Genomic DNA, 24,724 nt, shown 5'->3' with positions numbered 1-24,724 from the left:
CCTTTGCTGTGATCCATTCATAGTCCATTTAACCTGGGCATTTCCATATTAATTCCCCGGCTATTTCTCTAATTCTTTTTTTTGTAAAAAAAAAAAAAAAATGTGTTTTATATTACATATTCTTACCAACCATGTGGAAAGAGTTGTGTAAAAATCTTAATGTACAAATTGTATAGTTTGGCAGATATAGGTCTTAAAATTTGCTTTTCAGTGTGTTGATACATTCCCAAGGTTACTTAATTCAACTGAACAAGCATTTCATTCAGCACCAAGCCATGTCCCAGGCATGGTGCTAAATTATAGCTAGTAAGGGGGAGAAAAAGAGACTTGCTTTGGACCTGATAATCCAGAAGAGGTAATGAACTTACTGCTGCCGTTAAGAGTCCCACATATCCGAGCTGGGGTTTTTTTCCCCCCTTTTCTTCCTTTGTCACTGTCCTTCACTGTTGTTATATGCCATCAGCATAATTCAGTAGATCTCTGTAAAGGTTTACAAATAAGATCTTTGCCCAGGGAAAGCCCAGGATTTCTAGCTTCTCTTAGGCATTGCAGAAGCCAGGTAGGAACAATGTTAAGAAAACAAAGGTCTGCAAAACTCTAAAACCCACTGGTACTTGATGGTGACACTCTCTGATGGATCGGAGGCCAGGTATCCTGAGGCAAAGTTCTGAAGATGCTTCTTGATCCCCCCAGGTGGCCTCAGTGGTGCTGATGTTCAAATTCAGGTCATTGCTTCTGTCTCAGTCGCTAAGCGAAGGTGTGACCGCAGGGGACAGCACACACTGTGACTGTGGTTCCCATCCTTCACTGCTCACATGCCTGCCATCAAGACATTTGTACATTTGAACATTATAAAGTGCATTTTACTTAGTTTACGTAGACTCACCTCATATTAAGACTTTTTTGCTCTACAAATACCCTACGGTCCCAATCGTACAATAATGGCATAGAGGGCTAACTGACGTCCACAAACCCTCTGTAAGCCAGTAGTTCTCAAAGTGTGGTCCCTGGACCAGCTGCATCAGCAGCATCTGGGAACTTGCTACGAATGCCCATTTTAGGGCATCGCAGACCTACAGAATCAGAAACTCTAGGGGGCAAGGCCCAGAAATGTGAATTTTCACAAGCACTCCAGGCAATTGCCAAAGCACTCCATGTTAGAACAAGTGCTGGAGGCAAACAGCCAAGAGAAGATTCTGCGGGCAGTTACCTGGCACCGCTGGCTGCTATAGCTCCCTCTGTCCCTCTCTTTGAAGTCCCAGGTCACCAACGCCCTGAAGGTCGGCTAATTTTACTAATCCGGAAAAGCCCTAAATTGGTGCTACAGCCAAAGGACTGGCCTCCGCTTAGCCAAGCCTCCTCTCCTCTGGCCGCTTATCAGTGTTTAACTTCTGACAAAGACAGGCTGTACGAAAGAAAGCCTTACATTCCAGTGAAGCCATTAACAGCTACTCTGCCATATGTCACACGTCTGAGACTGACCACTGCAACGCAGCTCCCCTGCTTCGCTTTCCAGATGCCGAGGAGTAGCTTACAGTGTTGTGCAGACTTACCTTTGTAGATAAAATGTAAATACCTTGTTTCTTTTAAAATTGGGGCTTCAACTTTGGAATTTCACAGTGTGCTAAAATAATGGATTTCTCAGAGGTCTCTCTTTTTGCAAGGTAAACATTATTAACTTATTTATGAAAGTATTACAATAATGCTAAATTTGAATTTCAGTGCTAATTTAACTCACAAAGATTTTTCTATGCAGCAAATGTAACTTACTGCAACTAAACTTAATTTAATGTTTACTCTATAACCAAATGAAATATATTTAAAATATATTGAATATTTTATATTATTATATCCTGACAACATTACAATGTTGTAATGTACTAATATTTCTGTAATTATAGTTAAAAATTATTTTATTGTATTGTCTAAAAATAAAATTGAAAAAATGATATCTGGTCTTATTTTTTTCAAAATGGAGATAATTTTCTGAGTTGTAAAAATAATATATATTCACTGTTAAAACAACACATGATGCAAACTTATGAAGAATATAAAAATTGCCATGATCTAACCCACCACGCTCACCCAAGATAAATAAGGTATATGCCCTTCCAGAGTTTTTCCCTGTAAATTGGGATAAATTGGGATAAAAACATGCTATTTTGTTACCAGATTTTTTTTAACTTAATACTTTATGGACATATTTTCACATCAATAGACAAGAAGTAATCATTATTTACACCATAGTCCATTGCATGGCTTTACTACATAAGTCGATGAATCCCCAATTGGTGGACACTTGATTTAGTTTTATTATGAATATATTGTACATATTTCTTTTTTTCTTTAATTTTTATTTTATTTTATTTTATTTTTTAATTTTTTTAATGTTTACTTATATTTGAGACAGAGAGAGACAGAGCATGAACGGGGGAGGGGCAGAGAGAGAGGGAGACACAGAATCGGAAGCAGGCTCCAGGCTCTGAGCCATCAGCCCAGGGCCCGACGCGGGGCTCGAACTCACGGACCGCGAGATCGTGACCTGAGCTGAAGTCGGACGCTCAACCGACTGAGCCACCCAGGCACCCCTTTTTCTTTAATTTTTAGAGAGAGAGTGAATGAGAGCACACAAGCAGGGGAGAGGGGCAGAAGGAGGGAGAGGGGGAAAAGGAGAGAGGGAGAGAGACAGAGAGAGAGAATCTCAAGCAGGTTCCATGCTCAGTGTGGAGTCCAACGTGGGGCTCCATCCCATGACCTTGGGATCATGACCTGAGCTGAAATCAAGAGTTGGACACTCAACTGACTGAGCCACCCAGGCACCCCCTATTGTAAGTATTTCATTTCAATTTTACTGTTACTTCCTCAGGATCAATCTCTAGAAGGAAAATTATAGAATCAAAGGACTCCCACAATCTTGGTCTTTGATATATGTACAAAATGTTCTCCAGGAAGGTTGTGAGAATTTCAAGCTCTATCAACAATGCAAACACCCATCTCCTTACGCTTTTACCAATTCTGGATATTGCTGTTATTTTACAATTTTGCCTATCCCATTTTAATTTCTATTCTTCTCACTACCAGTGATTTGTCACATTCGATGAATATTTGCTTTGTTATTAGTATTTTTTATTAGTGCTCGTTTTTGTTTTCCTATGAAGGGCCTGATCATATCTTTGCTCGTTTTCTATTAGGGTGTTTAAAAAATTTTTACAAATCAGTTAAGAAAATGTATAGATTACCGAAATTATGGGTCATACGTTTTGATGTTTCCCATTGATAATACAAATAACTCCTCATTCAAGGAAACATATTCGTAAAATTTTAAATGTAAAGAAACAGTAAAGAGGAATGCTTTTCATATGCAAAATATGAAATTTTGTTAAGTAAGGAACTTTCAGGCTGTGTTAAATGGCCATCAAAATAATCAAAGGAAGAAGGTGAATGAACAGGAATCCTGAGTAATAGTTCTAAGACAAAGAAAATTCTTGCTCAAATACATATTTTAGAAGTATTCTCTTTACTGGACCAAAAATCTAAACTGAAAACATTCTGAGCCAAAAAAAACCCCAAATGTTTATTTAAATGAACTTATTTTTACTGCTGGCAAGTAGAGGATGGAATGACAGTGGCCGTTCTCTCTCTACTTACAAGCCTGTTTGGAAGGAAAATAGTGATCAGTCTCTAATGGATTCTTAGCAACCTACTGACAGGGCACTCGCAGGGTATTAACAGTGCCTAGGTCACCTCACCCTATTCCCAGCTCTGCCTACTGGAAAGTGAGAAACAACCAAACACAGAGTAAAAAGTAAATGATTTTGTATAACCAGACTAAATCTTAAACATTCACATAAATATGACCTTCTCTCTCGGGGTGTTTGCAGACTCTAAGGTAAAAATGCTGACATTGCTCAAAGACTTTGTAGAACTGTTGCTTTGGAATTATCATGAGTTACAGTTTGTCAGCCAAACCAGGAAATGGGTCTTATCACTTTATACCCAAGACCTACACGATGCTCAAGATATTTGGCTCCACAGAAGACATCCAGATGAGGGAGACACAGACCTTGGTCTCAAACACAGAACTTCATCTGGGGTCTCAACACAGAACAAAAAATAAGGCGAATACATAGATTAATTATAATACTGGACAGAATGTGATAAGTGTTACAAGAAACAACAAATAGTGATTCAAAAATTGGAGGCTTCAGGAAATAATTACAAAACAAGGAATATTTTAGGTGGTCCTTTAAGGCTAGTTAAGATTCCAAGAAGCAAAAGGTCGTCAAAGGCACAATAGCATTCCAGGTGTCAGGAACAGCATGGATAAGGGTAGGCAGTTAGGAAAGCATGGAGCTATCTCAGAGAATAATTCGTGGTCAAGAATACATAGAATATAAGAATATACATGGGATACATAACATATGGAATATATGTATTCTCTGTATATGGAAACATCACATACGCATACATACACAAACAGTGGTAAGTAAATAAAGTGGAGTAGTAGGAGTTAGGGCCATATTAGGTAGACTTTCAAATACCAGGTTGAACTTGTACTTCCTTGGCTGGTATAAGAGCCAGTGAAGATTCTGACAAAAGAAAATGATCATATAAATGGTAACCTAGAAGGTCTAGTGTCTCATATACTGCCCTTGCCAGGCTATTTCATAATTTCAAGTGTTTTTAAAAATTACTGGATTGCTGTTATGGACTCCTGAATTGTAGAGAACTATAAATCATCAATTTCTTTTAAACCTAGGGCTTCAAATTTGGGATGTCACAGTTTGTAAAATGAGGTTCTTTGCCAGCCTCTAGTAAGAATTAGAGGGGAAAAATGATTGTGGAGACGGGGAGGCCAGTTAAAAGGTCATCAGCCCAGATGATGGGTAATGGTCTAGCAGGGGGAAAAGAATGGACAGAGAAAGGGGACAGTTGGTATGAAGATGAGGGAATCTGAAGCGGGGGGCGGGCGCTTGGGAGACAGTGAAAGATGACTTCAGAGCTTCAAATTTTTTTTTTCAACGTTTTTTATTTATTTTTGGGACAGAGAGAGACAAAGCATGAACGGGGGAGGGGCAGAGAGAGAGGGAGACACAGAATCGGAAACAGGCTCCAGGCTCCGAGCCGTCAGCCCAGAGCCGTCAGCCCAGAGCCGTCAGCCCAGAGCCGTCAGCCCAGAGCCGTCAGCCCAGAGCCTGACGCGGGGCTCGAACTCACTCACGGACCGGGGCTCGAACTCACGGACCGCGAGATCGTGACCTGGCTGAAGTCGGACGCTTAACCGACTGCGCCACCCAGGCGCCCCTAGAGCTTCAGAGTTTTAAAAAACTTGGTGACTGGAGTGCTCGCTTCGGCAGCACATATACTAAAACTTGGTGACTGGAAAAATAATCTTGCCATGAACTAAAAAAAAAAAAAAAAAAAAAAAAAATTCAGGAGAAGGTATCTGAACTGGGAAGAGGGAGAAAATTTGAGCTTGAAACTCTGTTGGGATCAAAACTCCAAAAGGACACTTATGAAGAATTGGCTAGAACTAGTGCGACAGGATGAGACTAAACAGATGTGTTATTTACATTTATATCTATTCTTACGGAAGGACGATTTGCCAGTATTGTGAAGGGGTCCCAAGAACATTAATTCTCAAAGTGCTTTCCAAATTATTTTGAAGAATGGTAACATCTCTGGAATATCTTTAGATTCTACAGTAGTCCCTACTCATGTGTATGTCCTTGTTGGGCTGTTTGTTTAAATCCAGGCATATAAAATATTCCGTGATTTGGCTTCAGTCCGTACCAATGTCGGTGAGTATAGTACTGAATTTCCCGAAATTAGTTGTTAGGGGTTTAGATCCAGAGAGGGCTCTCCGAAAGCTAAACAAGGCTGCTAACTACTTTGAGTCCTAACTTCTCTTTTAACAGCATTCTCATCTTGAAGGATTGGAGGAGCCACTCGGGGCAGGGGCCACTGTTTTTCAAGAAAGACATCTAATAATTAGAGGGCTCGACTAGAAATCAAAATTGGAGCGTGGATCACCACCAGAATTGGCGAAATATACAGATTATTAGGCCTCACACCACAGAGATTTGGGTGCAGATAGTTCTGAAAAGTAGTCATATTAAGTGGCTACCGAAGATTTACCTTGTAAACACGTGGGTCTTGAAGATCACCAACTCCAATAAAGTTTAAGCGTGAAGCCAACTTGCACCGCCCTTGCTTTGTTGCCTGCGGTTGGCGCTCTTTGCCCTCAACAAAGATGTCCCCGTATCGCCGTCGCACTGCCCCCGTTCCTGTGCGTGAGCCTCACGTCCGCCCTTCCCCGTGTCACATGACCACGAAGCTGCCTCAGCTACGGTTCCTGGCAAGGGCCAGCCCCGGCCGTTCTCGCGTCTCTGCCGGCCCGCTGTGGGCCGCTCCGGCCGGTGCTTTGACCGGGCGCCTCCGTGCGCTCGGCCAACGGCCTTTGGGAGCGCCCACCCGAACGCCCCGGGAGCCGGCGGGCGGCGGCCCTCGCCCGAGACCCTCCAGCGGGCCCAGGGGTGAGTGTTGATGCCTTCCCGACCCGGGACCCGCGGCCCGAGCCGGCTTCTCGGCCTGGCGCCGCGGCCGTGACCATCCGGCCGGCGGAGGGACCCTCGGTGACCCCGGCCCGTTCATGGTGTCGCCCCGAGTCCCGACCCCCGAGCTCTGGCCTTTCCTCCTCCTCCTCGGGGCCTTGCCGCCCCTCGGTCCCCGAGGAGCTCAAGGGAGAGCAGCACACGCTCCTGCGAGCTTTTTCGGGCTAACCTCTCCCCGCCTTTCTAGCTCGGGGTCTCATTTTGACCACAAATGTAGACTTTCCTGGCTAGAAAATAGTTTGGGGGAGGGGGTTGAGAAACATTGGGGGCGTCCCGAGAGCTTGAACGCGGAGCTTTGCTGGTGGTCTTCCCTCATCCTTCCCGGCCAAGGCCCCCGAGGCACCTTTCGGTATGACCTTGAACCAGCCGCCTACGGGCTTTATAGTTTTTGGTTCTGGTTTGTACTTTGTGGAAAATGACGTGTTCGCAAAGGAAGGCCTGGTTGGAAGCTGGTCGGCCGCGGGAGGCCCCTTGGTCGGGTCCGTCTTGTAAGCAGCCTTCTCCCAGGTGTGGATGGTGGGAGTTGCTTCTCGGATTCCCTTCCAGGAGCTGGGAAGCCGGAGGAAAACTCGAGCGCCGGTTCCTCGGAGCCTCTGACCTTGGTCTGCAGGGCGAGGCCCCTTGGATGGTGCAGGAACACCCCGGGCCGCGTCCTGCGTCGTTAGAGGAGGGGCGCTGTGTAAGGGACGAGGAACCTTTCAAAGTGGTGGCATCTTTTGATTGCAGCAGATAAGAAAAGCCCCAGGGCCCTTGTTCCCAAATGTAGAACCAGTTGTATTCAAGCCTCGCATCCACTGAGAGACTTGATCGGAAGGACCCTAAATGTGTTTCTCTCCTTACATTAAATTAAAAACAAACAAACAAACAAAATTGTTTCTGTGTCAATTTGGTCGGCTAATGAGATCCCAAAGGTAAAAAACCCTCAGGAAAATGGATTTGGAAAGAATTAGAACGATTTGGTTGTACTCAGTAGTCTTTCCCCATATAATTAAATTCTGTGTAGGAGCTGCTATCTTTTGGGTTTCAAACGCATGCGAATTGCTTTTTGCTGTTCTTTCCAAAAGGAAATTGTGTGTTCTGTCCCTTCCTGTCTGATAGGGCTGCCCCATTGTAGGATTGCACAGTTTAGCTCTTGCTTTCCTCCCTTCTGGTGTTGAAACTTGTTTTCTGTGGATGCACAGCCTTACTTTAAAATTTGATAATTTATGTTTTTCTAAGTTTTCAGTGACATTTCTTTAAACACTGCAGTTAATCCTGGATCGCTACACCCTGATTTGCTAATACACCCGTTTGTTTAGTTGCTTGAAAAGAGAACTGAAACAGGGTGACCTATATAAAAACCTTAAACTAGGTCCACACAATAAGTGATAAAGAACCAGGAACTTTTTTTTTTTTAAATAATTGGAGCATTTTATAAAGCTTTGCAACCACAATCAATTTGACCCAAGCTGTTTCTGTGACTTCCTGGGCTGTTTCTCTGGGTTCCAGTGTTCTGATACAGAGATTAAAGTCAAGCTTGAATCATTGTGTCCCAAAACTGGGACACTTTCCATGAGTGGGGTCTGACTTGATTCTAGATAGTATATGGATAAGGATTGTTTCAAATAGTTATGTTTTTGTTACATGTATGTACAGATACATCAGATCCGTGGTTTGAAGGAGTTATGTAAAATTTCCTTTCAAAACACATTTATTCAGTATTTTTTAAAGTTGAGATAAAGGAAGAACGAAGTGTGGATAAGAGAATACGTATAGTTTGAATGTGGAAAACAACTATGAAATCGGTAAGTTACTTGTGTTTGGGAAGTACTAGGCTTAGAAATTAGAGGTCTAAGATCATCTATGATTCTAAGAGCGATTTGGTCTCCTTAGTTATACAGTGGAGAATTGTGTACCAGTTGCCTAGTAGATTCTAATTACAGAACCTCAGGAATTAGTGTCTTAGCTCCAAATGAGAAGTTTATTTTATGTATTGCCAAAACATAATACCAAACATGCTATAGTCTAATGAATGAGGGGGGAAAAATAGATTCTTATCTAATTAGGACAGTGCAGTGTTAAATCTTAGAAAAGCTCCATTTACTTTTTTTTTTAATGTTTATTTTTGAGAGAGAGAGAGAGAGAGAGACACAGACAGACAGAAGGGAGCCAAAGACACAGAGGGAGCCAAAGCAGGCTCCAGGCTCCAGGCTCCGAGCAGTCAGCACAGAGCCCATCGCGGGGCTTGAACTCACGGACTGTGAGATCATGACCTGAGCTGAAGTCGGAGTGTTAATCGACTGAGCCACCCCGGCACCCCAGACCATTTACTTTTTAAATTTAGGTAGCTCAGATAGGCTGCAGGAGAATGTGGCTTTTTCCAGAAGTTGTCTTTTCAGTGTCTACCTTTATGATCTAAGTCTGTGTTATTTTACAAACTGAGAGATTCTCCTAAGACCAGATGTTGCTATAGAATGAAATGTTGAGGCTCAGTGGGATGTACCAGTGGAAAGCCAGTAAGAAGACTGAAATGCAGTAAACGGAGTGGGGGGGAATAGCACATTTCAGGGATATAATGTTGTCTGGTTATCTTTGGCCCTTGCATATTATTATAAAACTTCAATTTATAATGTCACAGTACTGTAATCCTTTTGAGATCCGTCTTTTCCGTATCATAGTTGAAGATAAGCTTTTACTGTGTTTCAGATGCACCCAAGGATTGCAAGAGGTTCTCTTCTAGAAAGATGCACAAAAATTGATAATGGAGGCTGCCCGTGGGGACCCGGGCGGTTATAGGATAGGATCTGGTGGGACACTGTATTTTCTCCGTGTCCTTGTGTGTTCTCCACCATGTGCACATATTGCTGGTTCAAATTCAAACACTGAATGAAAGTTGTGAATGAAATTAAATAAATGTGAAATTAAATTACGTATTGAATGAAAATAGCCGAACGAAGATTTAGCCAATACATTTGTTCCTCCTTTATATGTGTATATGCATTTACACATAATTGTTAAGATTCTTTTATGTTGAAATGCTTTTCATCTGCCACGTCTTTCTAAATTCACATCAGAAATGATGACAGTTCTTTATTTTATCTTGCACTAACTGACGAATGCTTGTAGGGCCCTGGCTGTGGGACTAAACTTGGTGGTGAGCTTGTTAATTTTTTCTTTCATTATTGGCTTCTTAATGTAAGGTTGTATATCTTTGGTGACTTGTCACTTAGAGGATTTCCAGCAATGCGTCCCTAACGTTGGTATCATGTCGCTTCTCAATTAACTCCTGTTCTTCTCCCTTAGGGACAAAAGTGGCTCTAAATCCAGCATAGGCACCTTGAAGGAAGTTAAAGGATTTAATATGAACCACAGAAGCAGATAGTGCCGAATAGCAAGCAGCCACTGGTACACATTTGTGAGTAAAAATTTTGTCTTTTGCCTCTATTTTCTTAGTCTTTAAGCCATCTGCATGCCAGATCCTCAAAGTTCACACCTTTGGGTAAAGAATAAAGGAAGCAGTTTAGCAGTCGTAATTACTAATTAACCGCTTGTCCCTAAGTAACTTGTTGCTCCCTAAGCAACCTCCAAGAACTGTCCTCGGCATCTCGTTGAGTGAGGTTGGTCAAGGGTAGTAACCATCTCTGACATGCAGGTTAGGAGATACCCCAGGTATGACTGGCCTTTAATTACACCAGGTATAATGGTCTTTAATTGTTATTGCCCTTGATTTATATATAATACTTTTGCTGAAAATTCAGTATAATTTGGCTTTTGAAGTCATTTCCTTTTAAAGAAACCATTACTTCTACATCAGTTTTTTAGGCCACGTCAAGTACATTTACTTCTGACCTTTACATTCCTGTCGTGATTTCTTCATTTGTGCTGTGCTTGTCTTAAAAAAGAGAAGGACTGGGGCGCCTGGGTGGCGCAGTCGGTTAAGCGTCCGACTTCGGCCGGGTCACGATCTCGCGGTCTGTGAGTTCGAGCCCCGCGTCAGGTTCTGGGCTGATGGCTCGGAGCCTGGAGCCTGTTTCCAATTCTGTGTGTCTCCCTCTCTCTCTGCCCCTTCCCCGTTCATGCTCTGTCTCTCTCTGTCCCAAAAATAAAAATAAAAATAAAAAAAAAAAATAAAAAAGAGAAGGACTTTTATTCCCCTTCAGAATATAACGATTAAAGGAGTTTTATGGCAAAATGTTTGCTTTTAATCTGACTTCGCATTCTTCTGTGAATTTGATTAGCTTCATCCCATTTGCAAAATCATAAAATAGTGACTGCGTAAAACCATCTTCATGATTTTTCAGACGTAGAATAACTGTTTAGTAGAAATGTGAAAACTGGTTTTGTGGATCAGGTCTTAGTAGATCATTTCAAGTGGATATTTACTTTTATTCATGGGTTTTGGGGTTTTTTTCTGTAATAAAATGAATTGTGGAAATACTGATCTTTATTCTTTCTTTTTTACAGCTGGAAAAGCAGTCTTGGTGTTGTTATGTTCACCTCCAAAAAAGTTCAGATCTGTAGGGGAATTGTTGCATAAAGTAAACTGAACCACAGGGTAGCAATATTTTAATAGCTATTCTAGATGTGTATGTACTGTGTTACAAATGAGTGAAAGAACAAGCAGTGATACACCAGTAGGAAGGTCAGTGGCATTTTATTCAGTTGAGCTGCTATTATAGGCTTGAGAGATTGTGGCTTGAAAGCTGATCGCCATAGGCTGATCTTTTATACTTTCACCAGCACTTTGTGTATGGGGGGACCTTTCTTCGGCATTTCCCTGAAGCATGGGTCCTTCTCTAATTTAGAAGGTTATTCCATGCATCAGTACTGTCTCTCCCCTTAAAGGCATGTTATGCTTTTTAAAAATATACATGTAAATACAGTATTAACTGCACATAAATGTGAAGCTTCTGATCCCCCAAAATGAACACGTCCGTTAAGGATTTATTACTACAGAGTTGATATTTGACGTTCATTGCATCTCGGTCACCAGGTATCCATTTAGTAAGAGAAGTTTTAGTTTGTATTTTGTGCTTTTTCAGGGGACTACGTTTTTTAAAATAAATTGAGAATTAGCCTTATTTACTTTATGAATCTGATTTTCATCATTAAAAGGTTTTATTTTTTTCACGCATAACAGCAATTTCTCATTTCATTTTTGGAAAATCCTAGCAGCTTTCCCTCAAATGATTGATTAGGAGATTTTAATTTAAGTTTTCTTTCAGACATTTTTGAATTATAGGCAGCATGCATATCTGTGCAGAGAGAAAGAGAGGAAGTATGTGTGTGTGCGTGTGTGTGTGTGTGTGCACGCGCATTTGTTTTGTGGTTATACAGTGATTTAAAAACTTGCTGCTAAGCAATGTCTTCAAGGTGCAAATTCAGCTGATAAAGTGAGAAGGCATTCTGTTGAGGAAACCGTTTTCTTCGGTCTTTTGTTTTTGCTTTTATGTGTTTGGTACTCGCAAAAGAGAAGGCCCCTTCTGCTCTTCCCACAAGGTACTGTCTTCTAACTTGGCCGTGTTAGGAAGACTGGCATCGTAACATGTGGTCACACACCCCCCCCCATCTTTAAATTCTTGCCCACAGAGTGAGTGGGGCAGCATTTCCTTCTCCCCGTGCTGCTGAGATGGCGGAAATTAGTCGAATTCAGTATGAAATGGAATACACCGAAGGTATTAGTCAGCAGATGAGGGTCCCGGAAAGATTAAAGGTAGCGCCACCAAATGCTGATCTGGAGCAAGGATTCCAAGAAGGAGCTCCGAATGCTAGCGTCGTTATGCAGGTTCCAGAGAGGATCGTTGTGGCAGGTACCTGACGTTTTGTTTGTAAAGTTGCCGGATAAAGCTTTGTTTTTTGGGTTTTTATGAAAACTTCTGGGTTTTTCAAACTATTGTTTAGGAAAGGGGCTGGGAAATACAACTTGGCAGTATTTGCAAAATCTCTGTCCTAATAGGCTGAAATTTCAAACAATATTTTTTAATAATGCAACCAGTTGACATATAATTTACAAACATAAAATATGTGTGACTTTTAAGCATACGGCTCGATGAGTTTTGGCCAACGTATATGCTCCTGTAACTGTCCAACACAGTCTAGCTATGGCACATGTTCATTACCCTGAAAGGTACCCTTGTGCCCCATCTCATTTAGTTCCTCCCCCTCAGTTCCAGGCTTTTTGAAATTCTTTCAAGTTCTTGTATGCATCAGTTGTTCATTCCGTTTTACTCCTGGGTAGCATTCCACTATGTGAATACACCCCAGTTTGTTCATCCGGTCACCTACTGATGGAGATTTGGGTTGTTTCCTGTTTGGGACTGTTAGGATTAAAGCTGCTGTGAGTGTTGACATACAAGTCCTTGTGAGGACGTAGGTTTTCGTATTCCTAGGAGTGGAATTGTTAGGTCATATTGTAAATTGTGTTTAACTTTATGGAAAACTGTCATGCTGTTTGTGAAACTGATTGTACCCTGTGATATTCCCATCAGTGATGCATGAAAGCTTTCCCTGCTCCACACCCTTGCCAACACTTTGTACCATCAGTCTTTTCATTTTAGACATTCTAGGGGGTGTGTAATGGCAGATAGTCTTTAATAAAACCACTCCCTTTTTAAAACCTCCTTCCCTTCTATTCCGTTACTCCTAGGAAATAATGAAGACATTCCATTTTCAAGACCAGCGGATCTTGACCTTATACAGTCAACTCCCTTTAAACCTCTGGCACTGAAAACCCCACCTCGTGTACTAACACTAAGTGAAAGACCGCTAGATTTTCTGGATTTAGAAAGGCCTCCTGCAACCCCGCAAAATGAAGAAGTAAGTAGAGTTTTAATGTGAACTGAATTTGAAATAATCTAGACAAAAGCAAATGGTAAAGAGGATTAAAGGCTATAAATCCTATCATTAGCAATATGTAATGAAAGCCTTCCACATGGACCATTAAGTAGTATAGATTGTGGTTTATAGACAACCCAAGTAAGACATTATGCTATTTTTTTAGATTTAGATGTTATGTTTCAGGAGAATGGAAATTTTTTAGAAATCATTAACGTTCATATGGTCTAAAGGAAGAGGTTTTTTTGTTTTTGTTTTTTTTTAGTTTATTTATTTATTTTGAGAGAGAGAAAGAGAGAGAGTGCACAAGCAAGGGAGGGGCAGAGAGAGAATCCCAAGCATGTTCCGTGTTGTCAGCTCAGAGCCCCACCCAGGGCTCGAGTTCACAAACCATGAGATCATGACCTGAACTGAATTCAAGAGTCAGATGCTCGACCCACTGAGCCATCCAGGCGCCTCTGGAAGGAAGAGGTTTTATGGCTAGGTGCTGCACCTTTAGCAATATAGAAAAAGATGAGATTAGCATAGGAAATGAACGGATCGCTTTGTTACAAAAGAAGTCTGGCAAATAGGGAAAGAAAGCTCTTTTTTTCCCTGGCATTACCTGTTCTCCCAGCTTGCTAAGACGTCTCCACTCAGCTGGTGTACCTGTGACAGTAATAGCCCTGCTGACCTGAATATGGCAGGAGGGACTTAATAAGCTGTTAGGAGCAAAGTTCAGATCTTGCCTCTCCCATTGATTCAGGGCCAGTCTTGTAAAATTTCTTCTCTGTGATGATATTTATAGTTGTAGCTTTTATATTGTAGCTTCTGAACTTTCGTGTTGTGCATTGCCTGTGGTCATTTTTCATATTAGTCCTTTCCAGTGAGGGTGAAGTATCCATGTGACCCAGGGGAGGGAGTACAGTTTCCTAGTACTAAGTGTGGCCTTTTCTTAGGTTGGAAATTTCTCCTGAGGTAACAGATTATTATACTCATAGGTGCCAGTTTGGACATTCTAGATTTGTGCTTGGTGCAAAGCACTACATTTGAGTGTTCCCACAGTAGAAGGACATTAAGACACTTATAGAATTATATGTAACAAACCTTCTTTGAGCTTTTGTGTAAGACCCTTTTCAGAGAGATACAGTTCCTGCATAGTGGCATGAGTGCAGGGAAAGACCCCAACATTCTCAGAAGATACAAGGTTCTTTTTTTTTTTTTAATTTATTCGTTATTGAGAGACAGAGACAGAGTGTGAGTGGGGGAGAGGTAGAGAGAAGAAGGAGACACAGAATCCGAAGCAGGCTCCAGGCTCTGAGCTCTCAGCACAGAGCCCAATGCAGGGGTTGAATTCACGGACCATGAGATCATGACCTGAGCTGAAGCCAGAGGTTTAACCAACTGAGCCACCCAGGCTCCCCGATACAAAGTTCTTAATAGCAAAGAATAATGAAAGGTATGAATATCAAGTGAGACAAAAGATATCATTTAGAGAGAGGCCCTGCTTCCTGGCCCCCCAAAAGTGCCCAGTGGAAATTACTGCCTGGATAATAGCGTCGTGGAGTGAGGATTCTACCAGGGGGAAACGTTCCCTTTACTACTCTCGAGTTTTGTTTTCCTTTTGATCTTTCTGTTCTCACTATTTTAGATACTTACTGCACACTTGGTGAGAATAACTGATTGAAAACAAGTCAGGCACTTTTCCTGAGTGATTACTCTTTTTTTTAAGCTTATTTATATACTTTGAGAGAGAGGAAAAGAGCACACACAAGCAGAGGAATGGCAGAGAGAGAGGGAGAGGCAGAGATGGGGAAAGAGAGAAGAATCCCATGCAGGCTCCATGCTGTCATTGCAGGGCCCAGCGTGGGGCTCAAATCCACAAACCGTGAGACCATGACCTGAGCTGAAACCAAGAGTCAGATGCTTAACTGACTGGGTCACCCAGGCACCCCTGAGTGATTGCTTTTATATTGAGTGAGGAAACAAAGTTTACCAGAATTGCTCTCAGTAGACCTAGGTTTTAAGCGTAGGTGATGTTTACTCCTGCAATAATTGTGATATTAAGTCACATGTGATAAGTGTCCAAAGTGTATAGCATTGGAGTGAAAAACCAGCTGAGAATTAGACCTGATTTTGAAGGCTGACTTTGCTACTTATTAATGACATAACCTTGGATAAATTATTAAACAACTCCAAGGCTCATCTCTAAAAGAAAGATCAGAATAATGCCAAGTGCTTAAGATTATTATGAGAATTGAGTATAATAAAGCATGTAGTGTGTTTAGCACATGTTCTAATAACGTTTAAATATTATTGCTGTAAAATTAAAATCGTGTGGCAGGAGCCAAATCCTGAGGTGTGAGAGAGGAGTTTCTGAGACAGTATCAGCTGCCTGTTGAAAAGAAAGCAAAGGTAATGATGTGTACTTTGAGTCCATAGAAGGGTCAGGCAGCTCTCCTGACAGTCAACCTCTTGACCAGAGGGAAAGGAGAAAGGACCAGAGTTCTAGTTACTTCTAGAAGATGGATTGAAAGAGGAGGGCTTTAAAGCCCTGAGTGCTCATAACGTTGATGATTCCTTCGGATCCTAGTCAGAATCTATCAAGTGAGATCCCCTGAATCATTTACTCTGTAGTAGTCATTTTATAGCACGTGCCAAGGTTTCTCAACCTCGGCACTGTTGACGTTTGCCCTGGATAATTCTTTGTTGTGATGAAGGCTATCCTCTTGCACTATAGAATGTTACCAGCATTCTTGATCTTTGTCTGCTAGATACCAGTGGAATCCTCCATTAGAGACCAGTGTATCTGATAGCCAAAAAGGTGGAAACAACCCAGATGTCCATCAAATGATGAATACGTACACCAAGTATATATCCATATAGTAGAATATTATTCAGCTGTAATAAGGAATGAAATACTTACGCATTGTGTAACATGGTTGAACCGTGAAAACATCATGCTTCATCAAAGAAGCCAGACAGCAAAGGCCACATATTTTATGAATTCCACTTTCATGGAATTTCATGAGTCCCCTTATATGAAGTATCCAGGAGAGGCAAATCCACAGAGAGAGCAGATCAGTGGTTGCCAGGGGATTGGGGTGGGGGGGGTGGGGAGAGGAATTGGGAATGACTGCTTAATCACTGTCGGGTTTCCTTCTGGGAATATGATAAAAATCATAAATGATTTTTATTATGACAATAAACGATAAAAATGTCCTGTGACTGGGTAGAGGTGATGATTGCACATTGTGAGCCCATTAAGTATACTGTCTTGTAGTTTCAGATGGCGAATTGTATGTTATGTGTGCTTTATCACAATAAAAAGAAGGGAAAAATTCTAGTCATTGCCAAATGTCCCCTTGGGGGCAGAATCACCCCCAGTTGAGAACCACTGGCCTATGGCAAGAAAGGAGACTATGAGAAGGTGGCTTATATAGAAGGCTATAGAAATTGTCTAAAATGTATCTGACACGAGGGATAAGTTTGCAGAAAGTAAGCACTTGAATTCTTAAACTGGCTTGAAGAATCCAAGGGAACCCATGCAAGAGGACTTCAAGCGTGAAGCGGATAATCCCCCAGCACAGACAGGGTTTATAAAACCTTGGGGCTTAGCTGATAGAGAGGAAATTGATGAACCCTTTCAATATGCTGGATCTGTCCCAGTACTTAGGAAGCAACTGTAGGACAGACCACTGCTTTGATGATTCTTCCTGTAAGAAACTAATAAAGGAACTGAGCAGTAAACTGATCTGGGTAGCAAACTGCAGAATACCCAAGTCTTGGCAGTCCTCTGTGTTCTTAGCATTGATCAGGCAGTGTGAGTGAGGAGGGAGGGGGCTTTGACACCAACAGCACCCCTCCTCAAAACGGGGTCCAAATGGGAGACAGCGAGAGGAGATCTTCCAGAGAACAAACAGAAAGACGTATGAAGAAAAAGCGTTGGAAAATAAGAAGGCTTGACGCTGCCTCGAAGAGGCGTAACCCCGTCACAGATATGGATTCCGTCAACATATCGTATCAGTCACAACGACATTCTTTGAAAAGATCAACTGTGGGGGCACCTGGGTGGCTCAGTCGGTTAAGAATCTGACGTCAGCTCAGGTCATGATCTCACGGTTTGTGAGTTGGAGCCCATCGGGCTCTGTGCTGTCAGCGCAAAGCCCACTTGGGATCCTGGGTCTCCCTCTGTCTCTGCCCCTCCCCTGTTTGGGCATGTGCATGCGTGTGCGCGCTCTCTCTCTCTCTCAAAAATAAACATTTTTTTTAAAAAAAGAAAAGGTCAAATGTAATAATTGCAAGAGCTTTGTGAGAAGGCCATTGAAGTAGAAAGAGAAAACAGATTGGACTAATGACAGGTAGTAAGAGTTTTTGCCTCAATCGGCAACTCCTACTTCCAGAAAGACAAGTAGAAGAATGCCATCCATTTTTGCAATAAATCTTTGCAAAAGCACTAAACCCCAACATACCCAAGAAATGTCAAGAGTCAGAAAAGCCCTACGAGGGGAAAATCGGTTGGCCTATATAAACTCTGACCTGGTCTTAGAAAAGAACGAAGACAATGAATGTTTTCAGAAAAGGAACTATGTCCAAGCCATCATCAGATGGCATCCGCAGAATGACACATTTGATAGCAGCCACATAAAACGTGTACAGCTGGAGCTCAGGGACTAGGAAAGGCACATCCAGCTAGAACAAACCTCATCCAGGATTACACTTGGAAAGCATCCGCCCAAGAAGCTTTCATGAGGGTTAACACAAAAGCCCTAGGTCTGTTAAAATCGCAGGTGGCTCTCAGTGCTATATGATGGTCCAGTTCAACTGATAGGACAACCTTGAGGCTGGGAAGTAAAAGAACATAGTTGACCTGAAGTGTAATGAGTAACCCAGTCAAATGGCGCATCCTAAAACAAATGGAGAAGGACTCCTAGGCGCTCAGTGAATACTTAAAAGGGTCCTGTATTAGCTCAGAAGCTGTTGAATGTGGGACTGATCACCATTCAGTGACGGTTTGCTTAGCTTCCTTTTCTTTTCCCTCCTGTGGAAAGAGGCCTGGGTCTGAGCAGAATGGAGCAAAAGGGAGAGAAGAGGGGAAAAGTGAGAATAACCTAATTGTATATACGTATACATATTCATCCGTGGACAGTTCAGAGATGTGCACTCAGATCCTTTGTGTAGCCACTGTTCTTGGCCCTCTTAGCCCAGGCCTGAACTGTTCACTGTGGACACATGTTCCATGTTCCCTCCCATGACCTTCAGTCGCCATCTCAGCTCTTCTTTCCAAACCTCATTATTTTACCTTTTGCACAGTGATCATGTTTGGGAGGGAGGGATGTTCAGCCCATCTTACGAAGTATTTTCACCTCTTCCAGTAAAAATCCCATGACAATTCACAGATTCATGTCTCTGAGCTGTTATTTTAAAACAGAGATCAGTACAAGGGAAAATACTAAGGCCTCTGAGCAGGTTCTTAAAAGGGCAGTCAGCTCTAAATGGACTAAAAGAACCAGCAAACAAAGGCCTAGAGGACATTCATTTATTCATTTGTTCAGAATTTATAAGCACATTAGAGGGGAATTTGAAGCCTTACTACCAGGCACAGAAGATCCTATGACCTAACCTCTCCAGGAAGTTACCTGAAGCTAGGAAACTACTTTTCAGCTCCAGGAGTGAATACAAGTTTTTAAATGGGTAATCCGTGCTGGTTGGTTCTGAATGAGGTTTAAGAGCCCTGAGTTGTCAACTAGATCTCAATAAAGCTGGGGAAAAAAACCCTAAGTTTTAAAAATAAAAGCCTTAGATTGAAGAAACAACCACCATGACTGAACTAAATGTGGAAATTGTTCAAAGATAGTGTTCCTTATCACCTCAGGCAGTGTCTACGCACTTTGGTTAAAATTACAGCATACAATTTGGTCACATCCGAAGGCATAACAGATACATGCTTTTGTGAGAAGTTGCTTTTCTTCCCGATAAGGCAGTAATATCAAGCTTAGGGTTCCTGTGAAGTTCTATTTAAATCATATTTCAAATGGTGAAAATAACAGACTTAGGATCTTCTCATTTCCAGGCTGTGTTGAAATTATAGACATAATGTTTGTCTTCTGTCGTTTCCTGTCCTGCTTAATCTTAGTTCTTAACAGCACAGCAGCGGGAATGGTTCTGATTTAGTAGGAAATTCACCTTGATCACTGTAACCTGGAAGGGCTGTTCTCTAGGGAAGGCAGGTGCAACCGTGCCGTGGGCAGGAAGGCAGGTTTCAGTGGGATCCTCGCCAATCAACCCAGTACTGCTCTCTGTGAATGAAGTGTGCTTAGTGTCCTTGGTTGTGGAGGTGTGTGTGGGAGGGAGATAGAGGTGTACCATGTGTGTATATGATATGTAGCTCTAAAGCAATTCTCATTTTTCAGGGCCCCTGAGTGGCTCAGTTGTTGAGGATCCGACTTCCACTCAGGTCATGATCTTGCTGTTCAGGAGTTCGAGCCGCCCGTCAGGCTCTATGCTGACAGCTTGAAGCCTGCTTTGGATCCTCTGTCCCCCTCTCTCTCTGCTTCTCCCCCTGCTTGCATTTCCTCTCTCTCCCTCTCCCTCTCTCTCCCTCTCTCTCCCTCTCTCTCCCTCTCTCTCCCTCTCCCTCCCTCTCCCTCCCTCTCCCTCCCTCTCCCTCTCTCTCTGTCAAAAATGAATAAACATCTTAAAAATATATTTTAAAAATAACATAATACTTACTTTTGGTTCAACTTTCTTATTTTTGGTTCAATTTTCTTCCAGTAGGCTCCACCCTGATCCCTTTTCTGTTGTTAGAAATGTTTTTTTTTTTTCCTTTGAGTGGGTCGATGGTTCATAACAATAACCAAATCTAAACCATTCTCTGAAATTATACAGTGCATATTGTGGTTTTCAGTTTTGTTGGCATGAAGTCAGGATTTATTCTCCATTGAAGGTGCTTGTAACCTGATTATCTACTCCCAAGATTTTTTTACAAGCATCACTAGATACTGATTTGTATTTTTTAAAACTTAACTTTCAAGTCCATTGTTTCACATACCAATTGTCCTTTACAGTAAAGGTTACTCTTTTTTTTTAAACCATGAAGTTGCCATAGCTGTTTCTAGTTAAAAAAAAAAAAAAAAAGATCCTAAACAAACAGGAAAGTTAGTGATTACCATTGTTCTATTGCTGTGTAATAAACCACCCTGACTTAAAACAAAACAAAAATTTCATTTTGCTCACAGGTTCTGTGCGTTAAGAAGGTGCAGCAGGCATCGTGGGGAGAGCTTGTTTCTGTTTTACCATATCTGGGTCTAAGCGAGGAAGTCTCAAAGCTAGGGACGACTCCACAGCTGGAGTCTACAGCCCTCTGCCGGCTTACCCACACGTCTGTCCATACAGGCTGTGGTCTGGGACTGAGCCCAGCCAAGGTCACTGACTGGTGCACCTACCCACGGCCTCTCTGTGGGACTCCTGGACACCTTCACGTCATGGTGCCATGGTTCCAAACTTGAACAGCCTCGGGCAGAAAGTCAGAAGCTTATTGTTTATGACCTAGTCTCAGAAGCCACATTGCATCATCTCTGTAGCAGTCACCAGCCCACCCAATTTAAAGGAAGGGGACATAAATCCTTCCCCTTAATGGAAAAGGTCAGTGATACGTTTTGTCAGAAGAGTGTGTGGGGTAGGAGACTGTAGAGGTCTCTGGAATGCCAGAACCTTTAAGCTAGTATTAGCTTTTTTTAGTCTAGTTTTTACATATCCAACCAAATCTGAATTTGTTTTAGCCCCAGAAGCCTGGAACATTTGTTTGTAACACAAGTGCATCCCATTTCCTATAAAATAACATGCCTTTAAAAACTGTTGTAAAGTGTTCTTAATTAATGGAAGTGTATTATTTAAATTATAATAAATGGACATATAATCTTACCAAGTAATGTGGACGCTTAAATAGAAACCAGAAGTACCTTTTCATGAGGTAAATAAGCATTCCTAAGTTTGTCCGCATGGTAATAAGTAGGGTTGTTGTTTTTTTTTAACCTGTTTTCAATACTCCTGTTTAGCAACAATTCTTGGTTCTGTGTTCTTTGTGAATTGTAAGTTTTGTGAATAGCCTTGGACTGAGGTTCTTTGGATGGTAAGTAGCTCTACTAGGCTCCTGACAGTCTTTTCTGTTCCTTTCCCCATCTTTGTGCCGAACTGAACAGATCCGTGCAGTTGGCAGGCTAAAAAGAGAGCGCTCCATGAGTGAGAATGCCGTTCGCCCAAACGGACAGCTGCTCAGAGCTGACTCAATGTGAGTACAACACGGGGAAGTATGTCTCCTGCATAAGTTTTCAACATCCAGTGTCCTGTCATTTTCTCCATAAGTTACTTCTTTTTTTTCTTAACTCTCAAATAGTTTTTTTAAAGAGGAAGAAGTGTGCATTTTGTGCCTAAGAACCTGAGAAAAAAGTAAATAATTTGCTTTTACGTGTTTGAAATCTGTTTGACATTTACATCAGTTTTCCATTTTTTGCAGTTACTTTTAGAGCCTTAAAATACGTCATGGGAGTTTTCCAGTAGCATTCCCCTCTTCTACACATATGACAGAATTCTAAAAGTCTGATTTACTTATTTTGGGAATTGCCTATAAAGTATACTTAGGAAAAGTTGATAAATGTTAGTGCTCAGTTCTGTGCAGCCTTCAGGAATGTTTACCTAGGGTGTAGATTGGAACAAAAAAAAAAAAAAGGAAACACTTGAAGCAAATGTCTTTGTTTTCAAGTTACTCAGTTGATCATAAGATTGTGAACTAGCCCTTCCAGCTTGGCTACTGAAAAAAATTTTTTTAATGTTTGTTTATTTTTGAGAGAGACAGAGAATGAGTGGGGGAGGGGCAGGGAGAGAGGGAGACAGAATCAGAAGCAGGCTCCAGGCTCTGAGCGGTCAGCACAGAGCCTGACGCGGGGCTCGAACTCACCAGCTGTGAGATCATGACCTGAGCCCAAGTCAGACGCCCAACCGACTGAGCCCCCCAGGCGCCCCATTCTGCTTCTACTGAGCCGTGGTAACCAGTGTAAGCACAGGCAAGTGAATTGCTTTACTTCCCAGGATTATTGTTTAGCTCTCTGCCTACCGAGTCATCAAATTGTTAGATCCATTTCATTTTCCCAAAATACGAGTCTGTTGTTTCAAAGGCCACGTAAACTTGTCTTTCTCATTTGGTTATGTTACTGTCTTCTGATCAAAGCTACCCCACTATAAGATGTTTTAGATCAGGCACATGGTTTTTTGTTGTTGTTTCATTAAAATTAGTGGGTTTTTACACATACAATATCCCCTTAAAATCTGGTCAGAATTTTAAGTCTCACATCCATTGGTGATTGTGGCATTTTTAAATAGGTGGTTTAGGTTGCTTGTGTAAATTAAGGTATCTTCTTCTTTACATTTTCAGTCAGTTTTCATGAACTCATTGTTCACGAACCACATCTGATGCCAGGCATCATGTTAGCCTCTCCGGGAACTGCAACAGGATCAGGAGATGGGGCGTCTCGCTCGCAGTTTGCCAATCTGGACAAAAGCCAAACACTTAAACGTATATTTAAGAGCACTAGAGCTCAGTACCGTACTGGAGTACTCAGTACTGTGAACTGGAACACAGTACAATATCCATTGGTGTCAGACCACATCAAGTGCTAGTTTGGCACTGACTGAAGAATACAGAGATGCCGAAGGGGCTTTGATAGGGTAGGAACTTTCTTCTTTAGCATTAGGCGTGGAGGAGGACTAGACGTGCTTTCGTTTCGTGGGGAACCTTGAAATGTGTCCTTAAGTAGCTATCGTTACTCTGGAGGGTTATGTAAGTAGACGACAGTAGGCTAAAATGAATATATATCTCCCTCCGAAAATACTTACCTGACAAGTTCAACCATTAATATAAAAATTTTTATGGTAATTATATGTTTTTCTGGAGATGCCTGGCTGGCAGTGATGTCAGCCGGTCCGTGAAATCCATTTTCCTAGTACGTTTCCCAGTATATTACCCAAATGGTAAAAAAGACAACATAGTTTATGTCTAAGATGGCTTCTTGAGATTTAGCACCTGTCAGAATGATCAAGGGCTTTTGTTATTTTCTACTTGTAATCTTTTTCAAGGCAGCAAAGGTTTCTCATAAACTTTTCTGTTCTTCATATAAGCCACATATCTTCATATAAGATGTGGCTGATTATTTCGGTCTTTTTTTTTTAAGAATTTTTTTTAATATTTATTTATTTTTGAGAAAGAGAGAGCACAAACGGGGGAGGGACAGAGAGAGAGACACACACACACACACACAGAATCTGAAGCTGGCTCCAGGCTCTGAGCTGTCAGCACAGAGACTGACGCGGGATTCGAACTCGTGAACCGCAAGATCATGACCTGACCCGAAGTAGGACACTTAACCGACTGAGCCACCCAGGCTCTCAGGTCTTTAATTACTTTGAAATTTCATTTTAGATAAAAACAGGTCTATTTTAGTATAGCATTTTTTTCTTTTTTTCCACAAAATGTGTAATTATTGGTAGCTGCGTTTGATTGAAGAGAAAGGAAACAGTTGTATTATGTATGAAAACCAGCCTAAAGAGGTATAATTTAGAGTAGATAATTCGTTCATAGGAATTTTTTCAGTTACCTAAGTTCCTCATAATAGAGAAGATTAGCAGAATCAACTAATCCTTGCTTTCCTTTTGTATTTAAGTCGCCTTAATGGCGCTTTCTAGATGTTTAATAAAACAAAAAATGTTTTAATGTTTGGTAGTAAAGATAACACGAATATTTAACTCTGCATTTTCATAGTGAAATTCTTAGATTACATAACCATACTTTTTTGTATGGTAATTATGTATATTACCATATTATGGTAAGATACTTAAGCATTTCTCTTAAAGAGAATCTTTTTTAAAAAAATATATTTATTTATTTTGAGATAGAGCAAGAGAGGGGGGCAGAGAGAGAGAGAGAACCCCAAGCATGCTCCGTGCTGTCAGCACAGAGCCCCATGCAAGGCTCGATCTCGTGAACCATTAGATCATGACCTGAACTGCAGTCAGGAGTCAGATGCTTCACCAACTGAGCCACCCAGGCACCCCTACTTAAGCATCTTTTTGTTAATAATGTAACCTGGCTTTTTCTTCCCCTTCCATTATTAACTTCAAAAGTTTGTAGTTGATTTCATCTTTAAGAATCTACATTTAATTAACATTAGGAATTTTATACAATGAGCACTATCATATATTTGGTGTTAGTGACGCAGTAAGGACGAAGTTGTTAATTTATTATAAAACAGCAATATTTTACTTCC

At 41.5% G+C, this 24,724-nt stretch overlaps 1 protein-coding gene across 12 annotated transcripts in view; it reads left to right on the top strand.

Annotated features, from left to right (window-relative positions):
- The first annotated feature begins 6,346 nt into the window (after positions 1 to 6,346).
- Positions 6,347 to 24,724, top strand: part of MFF (mitochondrial fission factor) — a 35,363-nt gene continuing 16,985 nt past the window's right edge. For 8 of the 12 annotated variants that reach the window (XM_058702797.1, XM_058702788.1, XM_058702780.1 and 5 more), the window contains exons 1-4: positions 11,954 to 12,092; positions 12,183 to 12,403; positions 13,240 to 13,409; positions 21,608 to 21,696. In XM_058702797.1, the coding sequence (XP_058558780.1) occupies positions 12,043 to 12,092; positions 12,183 to 12,403; positions 13,240 to 13,409; positions 21,608 to 21,696 (530 nt within the window). In that variant the 5' untranslated portion in view covers positions 11,954 to 12,042. Of the gene's footprint in view, positions 6,537 to 9,896; positions 10,009 to 11,057; positions 11,236 to 11,953; positions 12,093 to 12,182; positions 12,404 to 13,239; positions 13,410 to 21,607; positions 21,697 to 24,724 lie in introns of those variants that run through there. The other 4 variants (XM_058702717.1, XM_058702753.1, XM_058702727.1 and 1 more) reach the window with 4 other exon arrangements.

The sequence above is a fragment of the Neofelis nebulosa genome, chromosome 2 (assembly GCF_028018385.1).
Source record: "Neofelis nebulosa isolate mNeoNeb1 chromosome 2, mNeoNeb1.pri, whole genome shotgun sequence".
NCBI lineage: Eukaryota > Metazoa > Chordata > Mammalia > Carnivora > Felidae > Neofelis > Neofelis nebulosa.
This window is presented reverse-complemented; position numbering and strand designations above follow the sequence as displayed.